Source organism: Cataglyphis hispanica, chromosome 1 (assembly GCF_021464435.1).
Source record: "Cataglyphis hispanica isolate Lineage 1 chromosome 1, ULB_Chis1_1.0, whole genome shotgun sequence".
In the NCBI taxonomy this organism is placed as follows: Eukaryota; Metazoa; Arthropoda; class Insecta; order Hymenoptera; family Formicidae; genus Cataglyphis; species Cataglyphis hispanica.
Window position 1 is genome coordinate 17,488,323 of NC_065954.1, and position 13,385 is coordinate 17,501,707.

The 13,385-nt window shown below is 35.1% G+C and overlaps 1 protein-coding gene across 1 annotated transcript in view; it reads right to left on the reverse strand.

Moving 5' to 3' along the window:
* The window catches only part of LOC126855496 (uncharacterized), a 95,435-nt gene that overhangs the window by 16,776 nt on the left and 65,274 nt on the right, over positions 1-13,385 (reverse strand). The window contains exons 3-4 of the mRNA XM_050603235.1: positions 12,389-12,622; positions 11,419-11,888 (exon numbers count right to left, since the gene is read on the reverse strand). Coding sequence (XP_050459192.1) covers positions 11,419-11,888; positions 12,389-12,622 — 704 coding nt within the window. The remainder of the gene's footprint in view (positions 1-11,418; positions 11,889-12,388; positions 12,623-13,385) is intronic.

Genomic DNA, 13,385 nt, shown 5'->3' on the forward strand with positions numbered 1-13,385 from the left:
GAAAAAAAAAAAAACATTAGAAGTAAGAGAGATAAATTAAGTTAGAGAGATATGACATTTCAACAACAAAAAATTTAAATAATATGCATAATAAGATTAATATAGACATTTGCATAAAAATATTTCATATTAAATTCATTTTAAATAATCAAATCATTTATTTAAAGTTATACATTAAATGATGTAATTCATATATTTAAATAACATTTTTTAATAAAGATAATATATTGAATTCAAAATAATATATTGAATTCAAAATAATATTTTTGATGAGGTAATAAACGTGTTATAAAATATTTTGTCAGATCATGATTTTTTACACTTTTGACTCGGATAATTTCCTGTGACTTATATTAACTGTAGAATCGTCACGATGACTAGCTTCAATTGCGCCAATTATTAATCCTGTCTCTCGATATCATGGACGATTTCACTTTTTTAGTATATATGTCCGCGCCAGCGATAATTGTCAAGGATCACTTTATTTCGAATTAAAGCAAAATGGGCGCAATGAAGCTGATTGAGGTTTAGATTATTAGAAATGGATTATATTTCCACCATGATAGAGTTGAAACAATTTTCTCAGCAGTAATTAAGCTTTCGAGTAATCAATGAATTAAATGATTTTAGTCTGCAGCTAAAACAAACTGAAATCAAACAAATTCTCTTTGTTTTCTCAAATATCCTAATCAATCGATTTTAAATTTGTGAGATGAGGAATATTTATTTACACATATATATGTATATATAATTTTTTTCACCGAAGCAAGAGCCTTATTGCATTTATCGCTACATATTCGTTCATTTTTATCGGCTTTGATTTCTTAAAAAATGTATCAAAGTGATATCAATAAAAGTAAATTTCAGCTTAAAAAAAACTTGCAATAAACATGACGTTTTCATTGACGGTTCTATTCAGCTTGATATATACAAATATATATATATGTAAAACATTACATTAGTAATATACTATTTAATTACTTTTGATATATTTTTTGGTTCTGCGGAAAGCAAATTGAAGCTTGTATGTACATGTTTATGTATGAAAAGGACTTTTATGTATGACATTTATTTCTTAAATTATTGAGTGTTCCCGCGTATGTTTCTCTCATAAAAAAAATAAATAAAAAAATTAAAAAAAAAATTTTTTTTAAATCCAAATCGTAATGCATCGATAACCCGCGCGCTATCATTTCTTTTTAAACTGCACGTCAGTAGCATTTGCATCAGCAATTGATGCGCAATTCGAATTTTACGATCGCATGGAACAAGATTTATACGCGCCTAAGAGATACTTTGTTCTTCGTAACAAGAGGAAAGAAGTCTTCAGTTCACGTCACGCATGGTCGCAAAATACATCATGCATCATTTGTTATACGATCCCCTGTCGCACTTGAACATCATCGTAGAGACGTTTTGTCATTTATCAAGATGGCAATCGTAAATATTAAATAAATCACAAAATATTTTTAGCATATTAGGATCTAAAAAGAATTATCTTTTAAAAAGAATAATCTCGAGAACTTCAATTAGATATCTTTGTGACAAGTTTCTGAATTAATGCTCCGTTAAAATTTAACGTACTCAAAATTTAATGAAGAACGTTTGCCATCTATTTATACTAATTGTTTAACGTAATAATCTCTTGCGTGCAACAATTGCATTGTAATATCGCAAATGATAAAGCATAGAAATTAGATGTACATGTCGGCGATATAATAGATGTTCTCTGAATAATTCGTGTCATTTGTCCCAAATTGCCGCTACCATATGATTTATCGCATAGCATTAATATTACAAGTGATGCGTGACGTTATGTATACATGTTACCGTGATATAAATCTCGGCAGTGAATGATTACACTATCGCACCACGTGAATCGAGAAGTTCGTCTTCTCTCTCTGTCGCGGAAAATCAAGGAAAATTACCAATCTTTCAGGGAAACCATGAAACCAAGATATCATTTTCTTTTGCTGGATTAAACATTTTTATTATTGATGGTTCTTTGCATTGCGTACGCCTGATGTTTAAGGACTTTTTTTTTTAGAAAAAAAAAGAGTACAAAGATGTAATAAAAAACTAAAGATCGCTCTGTTCAACGGCCGGATATCACCGATGTAATTTCGTCCGATCGATATGTCGCCGAATAGAACAAGAGACCGTTATTAAAGCTCCGAGGGCTTTTCTATATAAGCGAGATGAATTATATAGAAGAGGATATGTATGTGTACACAGCGTTAAATCTGAATAAGCGCAGTGTCAACGTGCTATGAATTGAATATATTAAGCAGAGCATCCCCGATTTATGTATCCCAAGTTGAACTTCGCGAATATCATGGGCAAAAAAAAAAATTCAATTCTTGCGTAACGACACTTTATTATTATTTGATGACAAAAACATGACTGTCTAGGGAATAAAGTTTGCTACTCATGATTAACGCTACCCAGTAACGCGCTTCAATTTATTCGTCCTCTGATGTAATGTAGCACGTCACGTAAATTTTTATTAAGGACGGATATCGCGTGAAGTGCGCTATTATGAAGTATCGGATCGACCTGATTACAAATCATCGTAACTTGTCTAGGAAAGAAATCATTATAATCTTTTATAGGAAATATTTAAAAATGCGAAAACGTAGCAAAATATATATACATATATATAACGATCAACGGGGGGCGGGGGGGTGTGAAGTATTAAACCGCGATAACGCGATTGCCATCAGTTCGGCTATAAATTATCCAAGAGGGTTGAGAACGTGCGGCTAAATCTGGAAACCCGTTCGCCAATCGGAAATCCGGTTGAGTGTTCCATTGACCTGCTCTCGGTAGCGGTGCGCTGTTAACACACGCTTTCCGTTATCGCGCTTCGTGATTAATGACGCGTTTTATTAAACCGCATCAAAAGGCGACGACGAGAAAGAGTTAAAAGTTCGTGGCAACAATAAACTTTCGTGCGAGCTTGTACTCGCTGGTCCTTAAACTATAATGATAGGTGGACAATAGAGAAAAGAGTGGATTTAGCTGGATAATTTGGGGCAAATTCTATTCTGATACTTTCTATAAAGGCAGATTATCGATTAATTCGAAATAGACATTTATTTCAGAGAATAAGTTTTTAAATATTGTAATATGCAATTGCACATCTAAACTTATAAAAAGTCGATTATACGTTTGTTATTGCTAGATAAATTGATTGTATTATGTCAAAATTTTTTTGTCTGATCGATCGTTATTTGGTAGAATATTTGCGGATAAAAGAACATCCAGAGATGCTGTAATATTCTTTGAAAAAGAAATTGAAACTCTTTGTTTCCGATAGTTTTCAGTTGGAAGTTTTCATTTCAAAGAGTTCTGCTTCGTTTAGCGGAAGCGTATTGATAATGCGGAGGAAATCGGGAAATAATCAAGGATGAAGGATTAAGAAGAAAAGCCGGTTAAACGACTCGTGGAAAACGGCTCTCTTTCTTTCTCTTTCTCTCGGCCAAATTAATTAGCTGTATTAACTATCACAGCAATAACTCGGAGTGCGCACTTGAGACAAAGTATATTTATCGTGCACGTTTTTAGCGTTCATTATTGATTCTTAGAATAGGAAAATCCACGGCACGCGATCGCGCAGGATCACGATCACATCGACAATCTTCAAAGGATGAAATATTTCGTGCACATAAGCAACTCGACACTAATGCGATACGAGAGGTCATTAAACTGCGATAACGCGATTGCCATCAATCCAACTATGAATTACTCGATAGGAGGTGAAGGGGGGGCGGGGAGGGGGAAGGGCAGGAAGGCGACCGTACCTGGAACCCCGGATGTCCGTAGCTATTTCGTCGGCGTATTGCTCAGGGTCGGGTTCGTGTCGACGGTTCTTGTGTTTGCAAAAGGAACTAAAAAGCACTTGTTCCTCATTTTGTATATAAATGAGATGAGATATGCAAGTATGATTTGCACGAATTTCAAGATTCTCAAGATACATTTTAATTGTAGCCAAAAAACCTGTAAGTTCAGGCAGTGAAAAATGGAAAGAAACTTGATTAGCAAAAATTGCCAAGTGCTTAAGTGATAAGAAATTCTAAACAGACAGAATTTTATTTGCCCAGCACAAATCCTTGCTTCTCAAACAATTTTTATCTTTTCCTAGTGATTTATATATAAATATATTATATAGTATAATATATATTATGTATAAATATATATTTATTTATAAATATATAGAGTGTATAACAAAAGAGATAGTGGAATTTCTTTTACACAAATGAATTTTCACGTATGCTTTATCCTTAAATAATCTGCCATTTACTTTAGTAAAGTATACGCAATCGCTGTTATTGGCGCGATTAAAGGCAATCGATGCATTTCGCGTTGGCCGGCCGTTTAATCCTCGTAGCCGGCCCTGGTACTACCCTCACCATAATAACAACCTCTGTCGAGAATTATTCGGCGGCCGGTTCGCGCACGCCAACCCTGTCGAAGAACCGAAATTCCCCTGCCGTGCAGCGCATCCGGCGATACGATCCGGTGAGGGCATTAGCTAGGCAATCGGTTGGTGAAATTATTCATGCTGCGGCATGTTACGGGACCGACTACGTACCACGCCACGCGACGTACCCTGAGTCGGCGCTGAATTTCCTGACGAATTATACGATCTCCGCCACGCGCAGCAACGAAGCAAGGGTCGTTGATCGGAAATTACCTTCGTGCCGAGGGATGTAGTCGGCTCGGGAATTAAGTTCCGGTCTTTTCCAGTTATTCGTTTCGCAAACCGCGTGTGAGACTAATGCAAAAGAAAAGTTGGATACCCCCTTGACCATTTCGCTTTTCCTTCCATTCTAATTTCAATTCTTTTATTCTAATGGATACACCGCCGTTCTCTCTGCACGTGATATGCAAATGTGAAATATTAAAACACGACGTGACAGCAGTCGCTTTAGGCACTTTAGCAAACAGCGAAACAGTTTTTAATCATGTTAAAAAATAATAAACTCGTTTTCTACATGTATATATTAATGTTTGTGGATTATTACGTAAACGGGATTTTCATTCAGAGTTGCTTGCTTTCAACCATACACGAGTATGGTTGAATTACCAATTAAAAATAAAAAAATTACCTTTTCGCCATATATTTCTGTGAATAAATGAAGGCAAGAGAAAATTGTGAGATGAACGTCGTTTATCCATTCCTTGGAAAGCGCAAGCCGTTTTTCTTCCTACTCTTATTAGCATTCAACGGATTACGACTTTTTTAGTTTTCACCGGTAAAATTATTACACCAATTAGTAACATACAGGCATAATGTGCAAAAGTTGCAAGAACGTGAAATTTTAACTTCTCTTTTGAATGTAGTGCGATCAAACGAGTCGAAAGTTTTTATCATGAATTTTTGCGCGAAAATGTTCTCTTACGATTTTATTTCCTAGGGTCATTTGCTCATTTCCACAATGAGAAATTACAGCTTTTGTACATAGAAGTTGCAAATTTTTTACGATATCTTATTTGATTTATTTGCAGTATTTCCCCTGATATACGGTTACAAGTTTGTTATGCAAAAAATTGGCTTTATCCAAAAGAAATTGTATGCAGAATAATGAACCACTTAGATTATACTGTGGAATCAATGTCCGCTCGTATCTTTCAATACTAATCACATTTCATGTTTAAAATTATTATATACGTACATACATAATTATAGATAATAATATATATATATATATATATATATATATATATATATATATATATATACGTAATAATATATAAAACAAAATAGAAGTAAAAAATAAATATAGAATAGCATAAAAAAAATAAATGTTACAAAAAAATATTAAACGTATATTTATTTGAAAAATAATTGTTTTTGAACTACTTTAACTACTAAAAATATTAAATATATTAAATATTAAACGTATATTTATCCAAAAAATAATTATTTTTGAACTACTTTTACTACTGCGTTACCTTGATATCACGAGGGTGTGTTATGACATATCATCTACTGCTCATATTACTTTCCCTTTTGTTTTCCACCTCGTTTCACAACGTCATCAAAAAAATCAATAGCAACTCGTAGCGATTTCATGTATCTCGACATCATAATATTTTGGCGAATTTAAACGAGCTATAAAATAAATTTCGTACGTGCAATCACCCAATTTTATTTTCACTTTGAAAATTTTCAATATTCTGCCAATAGTCCACAATTGTAAAATATTATTTGAGCCTCTTTTGTATATTGATACAAAAGAAACAATGGAGAAAAATAAATTCTTCGAAATACGAAAATAATCTCTGGTTAAACAATAAAAATTATTCATATTAAAATATCCTATAATATCCTGCCAGTCACAATTGAACAATTACGATTTGTTTTCGTACGTTAACAATAAATAAAGAATAAGTAAATTATAAAAATTACTGAATGTGTTCTTCTTTCTAATCACAAATAATCAAACTCTCTAATCATGCTTTATATAATATTTAAAAAATAATTCTGCAATATTTTATGTATATACAAGGAAGGAATAATTCTTTTTACTGTACTCTTTTTAAATATATAACTAATATAATTACTTATATATGTATAATATAATTACTTATATACACATAATATATTTTAAATATAACTTAAGTATAATTATATAACATATAATTATGCCTGTGTATGTGTTCACTGTGTCTATAAATAATTTTAAAACAAAGAATATTGAAATAGTTTTTGATATTTTCTCTTTCCTAAAGGATAAAATTATTTATACTAGATACACACAAATTTCAAATTAAGAAAGATATCCTTCGGCCTTCGCATTGCGGTCAGTTGGCCATTGGTGCAACATTGTGTCGGGATCGGAATTAACTCGTCGCGATTCCGGTGGCGCCAACCTAGCATTCTTCACGCGCGAGGACACATGCCGAAACTGCCAAACAACATAGCTACCCTATCAAACCATCTCCCTCTGTCCTTCGCAACAAATGGGTCAATAGGTGAGACGCATAGAACGTACGTGGAAGTGACCTAGTTCCGCTGTAAGGCGAGAGTGGTCGTGCAACGGCCGCACGCGATCAATAGCGCATTCTTGACTTAGAAAACTTACAATGTCAGCGAAAGAAGACGGTACCAAAGTGGGTGAGAAAGATCGTCTGCGAATTGAATGGGTTCGGCACTCGCGGCGACGGTGGCGAAGAAAGACGAATCCTTTTTTTTTTTTTTTCACGAATCTGAAGCGGTAGAGTTGAAAGCCATTTTATTCAATGACGTCGGACATTTCGACAAATTCCGCGATGAAAACCACACTTTCTGATTATGCAATTTCTGCCGTATAAGGAATGTCCCGATCTTAATTTTATTGGCAGATCCTTGAATAATTCTAGAATCGATTCTTTAAGATATCGAAGCTTTTGTGTTATGAACGGATCTCGGATGAACGGATCTAATAATTGAGGAATTAGGTATGTATGCAGATAGTTTATAACATTCATCGTTATCGTCGATCAACGTCGAGATTTACTGTCAATTTTACGGACAACGGCTTTATTTCTATGACAGCCTCCATTTATTTCCATTACATTTATTACAATGAAACCGAAGCTTTCTCATTAACTTCAATGATACACAAAGGGGAGCGAAACGCTTCGCTGATTCCTTTCAGTAAACTTCAGCGATATGCTTACAATCAAAATATGTACAGAAAATATAAAAAATAAAATATAAGAATTGTAATTAAATTCTAAAATTATATTGGAAAAAAAACAATAATAATGATTAAAGCTTTGCCGAATGTAAGACTGGAAAAAAGTGTATTGAAAATCCAATTAAGAAAATAATAGCTAATAGCAATAATGCAAACAAATGATTTGAATTGATTTGAATATCTATATGAAGAGATACCAGACATATAGGATAGCTTGTGAAGATTTGAATCATCTGTCCCGAGTTTAACTAACATTCTGTCATAGACACCCGTATTCATATCAGGAAGAGAATCCTGAATCAAGTCTCCGGCCACTACGTGAACGGAATATTTCCCGCTCGAGTGCACAGTTCTGTAGACACAATGATGAGGATAAACAATCTGCACCGCGAAACATGGAAACTGCATAACAAGGTTCGTAATGCCTGATGTGACTGTTTATTGATTTGGCAAGTTCGCTTTACTCGTCATGGAAATGTTAACTCGGTGAAGAGTAAATGGATCGGATGTTCGTTTATAACGAGGATCGTAATGGTAGATGGTTGTTTATTACTTTTGCAAGTTTGCTTCACCCAAGTAATGATTATTGCGGTGAAATTTGCGTATTATACGATTAAACATCCTTATTTTACGCAAGAAATAAGAGTAATAAATAATAAATAAAATACGTATTCGCTTCTTATTATATATAGTGTATTTTGTTTGTATAAAATAAAAAGAAAACATTTTATTAAATATCGATTTTAGATTAATAGACCAGGAGTTAATAGAGCGTTTCGAAAATTTCGCGACATACTTTATCCGTACTTTTAATTAACGCGTATCGATTTTTAATACTCTCGCGACATGCTATGCATACCAACGATATATTACAGCATTACCTCGTAATTTCGAAGCTAGGCTGGATCCCGCCGCAAATACCAATCCTCACAAAGCAAACGCGGCTGTACTTGTTCACAAAGGATCGCGTATATTCTGGGTCAGGGTCTCTCAAACTGGGTTGTATCACCGCCATTCGCTGCCATCGTATATATCCGGAATGTGCGAAAACGCCCGGCGATTCCGGAAAAATCTCGTCATCAACTTACGACCCATGATCCTTCGGTTGATCCCGAATTCGCTTGTGAAGTCACAGTAAATGGGCCATTAAGCCTTCATCAACAGTCGCGTAGATGTTAATCATCTGAATTGTGATTGTGAAATTATCCACGGCGAAAGAGCCGCATCGAAAGATGACTTTACTTTTTCACGCAAGTCGCACGGAAAAATTGGTCGCACGGGATGGAAAGTCTCGGGCGATATCGTCTATTAATAGTAAGCTTACAAGACTATATATGAGATATATAGCGACTTGCGACTTACGATTATGAAATGCGCCGAGTGCAAAGTGCTTTTTTACGAGCTAAAGTACTACTTTTCATACCCTTCGATCCCTGAGAGAACCGCTGTTCAGGCAGAATACACACGCAAAAGTGGTGCGTGGGAGTAAGGGAAGTGGTGGATGGAAGGATAATAACAACTATGCTGCGAAATTTGCCCGTCAAGCGCAATGAACAACGATGCGTTGTTAAATTATGCCATTAATGTACTAAAGACGCGTGTTAGCGTGTCATCCAGGCACATTCAACGAGATAAATTGAATTTTTTTTGTCAAAAACTGCGATTTTTCATCGCTTGCACGAATTTGTACGATATTTTCTAGTGTTTCGATTTAATCTTTTTAGACAAAGAGAGAGAGAGAAAAAAAACTCTATTTTTTGTCATGAAATAAAAATAGTTTTCATCGCCTTTTTGGCAACGTACAATATTGACGCATAAACAAATTAACTGAAAAAATAAACTGCTACGTGGAAAAACCGTACGAGTGCTAAACGTAAAATGTCATATTATATTTGCATGTTAAATTTTTTAATAAAACGCACGTCACAATTGATATAGAAAATATAATATTGCATACTATTCATGTATTAAAGCAAATGTAAGAGAAATTATTTCCTAAAAATTTTTTTTTTTAAATTGACTACAAGCTGTAAAGTGTTATTCTCTATATTATTAATAAGAATTTACATTTACCAGCGGAGCTTTTTTTCTTGAATTACCGCGACAACGAAAACGGGGGAAGAAACGCACGGAAATAATTTCATGGATTCGTCAACAACGTCGCTTCTACAGTGAACAGCTCCTTCCAAATGCATGAGATTGAAATTGAAAATATGTAGATTTCACGCGCGCCACGATATAGACACGTTTATGTAAAGTCTACGACGGACTCGCGCGACCGGCTATTGATCAAATTGTCTGGAAATCAGCAGGCGCCGAAAGTAAATGACGCATTATTCATTCTAAAGTTCATAAAAAGCGATTTTTCAAATCACGGATGACTTATTCAGACGCCATTTTCAACATATGTTATACGTAAAATTATGTAGATTCATTTAAATTTGGCAGAGATAACTTCCTTCTGGTGCAATTTTACGAAAATTTTAATTAATCGTAAGGCGTGAAAAAATTTCACTTAAATTATGGATGAGTTGTAATGACACAATTCTTTATCTTTTTGCCAGTCAAGACGTGGAAGATTATAATCAATCGCAGTTCTGATATTAAACGTTAACAAAAATTATTATTCTCTCAGGAGTTTGCGCGACAAAATGAAATTTATGAAGAGGGCGATTGATTGATCTAGTCACGTATTAACAAGATATTTCAAAACAAACTGGTTTGTTAAAGTATTTCAAATTATGAAATATTCTCTCTATCGTATCATTAAATGTCATAAGACACGTCAAAAATGCTGTCATATGTTGTAATCAATAACATATACTTTTTTTTCTACATCGTATAATTTGTTATGCAAAATTTTGAACAAATTTAATATATTAACAAGATGAAAAGATTAAGATACTCGGCCGATGTCCTTTTTATGTAAATTTGGGACTAAATAATCACGCAAACTAAGAGATTTCGATCGTTGTAATATATTCACGTTATCTAATAATCATGATCAAAGTATGCGAAGGAATAAATTAATGAGAAAACCCGAAGAGGAAAATTGAGAGATATAAAAATGCTTTGTCTGTGCGCTAGTCGATCATTTGCATGGTGAGCACGATTTTCATTCACCTATCATCGCCGAGTCATTCATCTTTATCAGCTGCTCGTTAGCCGAGCGTATCAAGGCTGTTCAGCCATGAATTCGTCTCAAAGAAAAAAAAAGGGAGGTTCGACCTTCGAGAAAGTTTTTGCGAGATAGATCTTGCGAATGTCGAGAAATACAGGTGTATCTATCCTCGGCAAAATAATATTTACGAAACCGTTGTCAGAGAGTGAAATGGCAAAGTTTTACACGTGCATAATTCATACGCCGATATATCTTCCATAATCCTATTACGTCAATATCGTACAAGCGCACTCCTCGCACTTATTAATTCTTTCGCCGATTTCTTTCCGAATCATTCGTTTCTTCGAATATATATCTCATTTATTATAAGCGAATAAATATTAGTTATTCATTATGAGCGAATAAATATTAATTATTTTTTATTAATTATCGAATAATGGCCGATAATGCAGATTTTTTCACCACATTTTAATTTGTATGAAACGCGAAAAAGAAATCTAATAAGAAAGTATCTAATAAAGCTTACAGTTTTAATAAAGATATATCTACATAAATATACTTATGTGGGAGAGAAAAGTGACAAATAAAGAAATATATATTATTGCTTACCTGGTGTAACACTTGGAAACGGTTGCCCCGGCAATGAGGGCGGATGCTCGTCCTCAGGAGATCGTTCGGACGCGTATCCTTGATCCTGTGGCTCGCCGCTCGTCAGTTTGCTCAGTTTCAGATCGACGCACTTGCCAAACTGTTGGCGATGTTTGAGTAACTCGCAGTCAGGTTTATGCACTATCTTCATCAGCAGATCGTCGTTATCGGTGGCGTTTACTATACACGGCTGCGAGGACGAGTTCGATTCGAGGCTCCTGCCGCTGCTGTTTCGAGCGTCTTGCTTGCGTTTCGGCAGCGTGCCGACCAAGTCTAAGTCCGAATTACGATGACACCTATCCTCCAAGGCTACGCTGCGACCGTACTTCCTGCCGGAATCGACGACAACCGTGTCGGCGCTGCGATTTCTCTTGACCGAATCAAAGTTTCCGTGACGGCATCGCACGAGATCGAGATCGCTCTGCTGATATCTAAAACCAATCGTAGATCATTCGCGTTTGATTTTCCATCGGGAAGAGATTCGTGAGTTCGCCGAAAGCCGAATCCATTTTCAGGCGAGAATCGACTTGAGAATCATTTTTCCGAACTTTAAAGCGCGAGGAGAGAGTGCGCGCCAAAACGCGAGCAAAAGGTACGACAAGTTCAAAGTGAAAACTCTTCAAAGATTCTCCGCTGGACCCCAGAGTATGCGATCGATCGATCGATTCATGGTAGATTGAAATTTGATGGGACGTTCTCGGAATTCTCCAAATTGCTACGCCTCCGTCCGTGTCGCTTCTCGACACAGTTCCGCGATGAAATCTCGAAATCGCGTGTAAGTGAAGGACGATAAATTTCAGGAATTTATTAAGTATAATTAATTCTAACAAAAAGAAGCTATATGTTTGATGTCTGAAACACAGCACATCTTTTCCTGACACCGTCGTAATGTGAGACGAATAGTTTTTATGATACTCTTATTATTACATACCTCCAGGGATCGTTCTCGTCGAAGGAATCCTGCGATCGATGTTTAACGAGATCCAAAGTACCGGTCGGTTCGCTATCCGAGAAATGCACTCCTAACGAGCGTTTCTTGTGCGGCAACGTACCACCAAAGTTTCCGCCGATAGTATCGGACATGATGTTATTATTATCTCGCTGATCATCATCTAGCACATCCTTATCGTCCAGGTGATTTGGTAGCGAGCCGCAAAATTTATATCTGTAAGAAAATAAGTAATTAAATAAAACAATCTATATATATATATATATATATATATATATATATATATATATCTAAATGTCAAAAATAAATCATAAAAGAATCATTGAGAATGAATTATTTATATGTATTTACAGAATGGATTGCGCGCAATAGAATCAAAGATTAAATAGTACAAAATGTGTAATTCGTTCTGTGAAAAGAACTTTCATCAGAAATATTATTTGGCACGATGTGTATTACATCGTAGATTGTTTGTGTAACTCGAGTCTGTTTCTTCCTCCGTTAAAATTATGAAGAAAGTTGGAAAGATGAAAATATCAAGGAGAAAAGAAATTTGCAATGTAGGCAGCAGCATTTCGCATAATAAGTTGCCGTCAGAAAGCCTCAAACTTCGTAGAAAAATACATTACGATAATTTACATAATCCGCGTTTTACATTACTTGTCGTTACTTCGTGTCACATCCTCGGCGGATTCGGGGTGCGAATAATCATTTCGTGCAGTCTCGCTAATTCTCGCATTCATATCCAATGAACTGCATAAAACGCAACGCGTGCGTAAATGCAATGAATTACGTTTGTTCAACCGGCGTATTATAGTTACACTTGTAACGTCGATGCGAGCAAAGGTAAATGCAAAAATAAAATAGGAAAAATTTGTAAACGACATATGAGATGCATTTGATGCAAAGGGGAAAATTCCATCGTTACGGCACGTTCGCATGTTATGTGACATATGTCACATTCGAACGAGGTGAAATC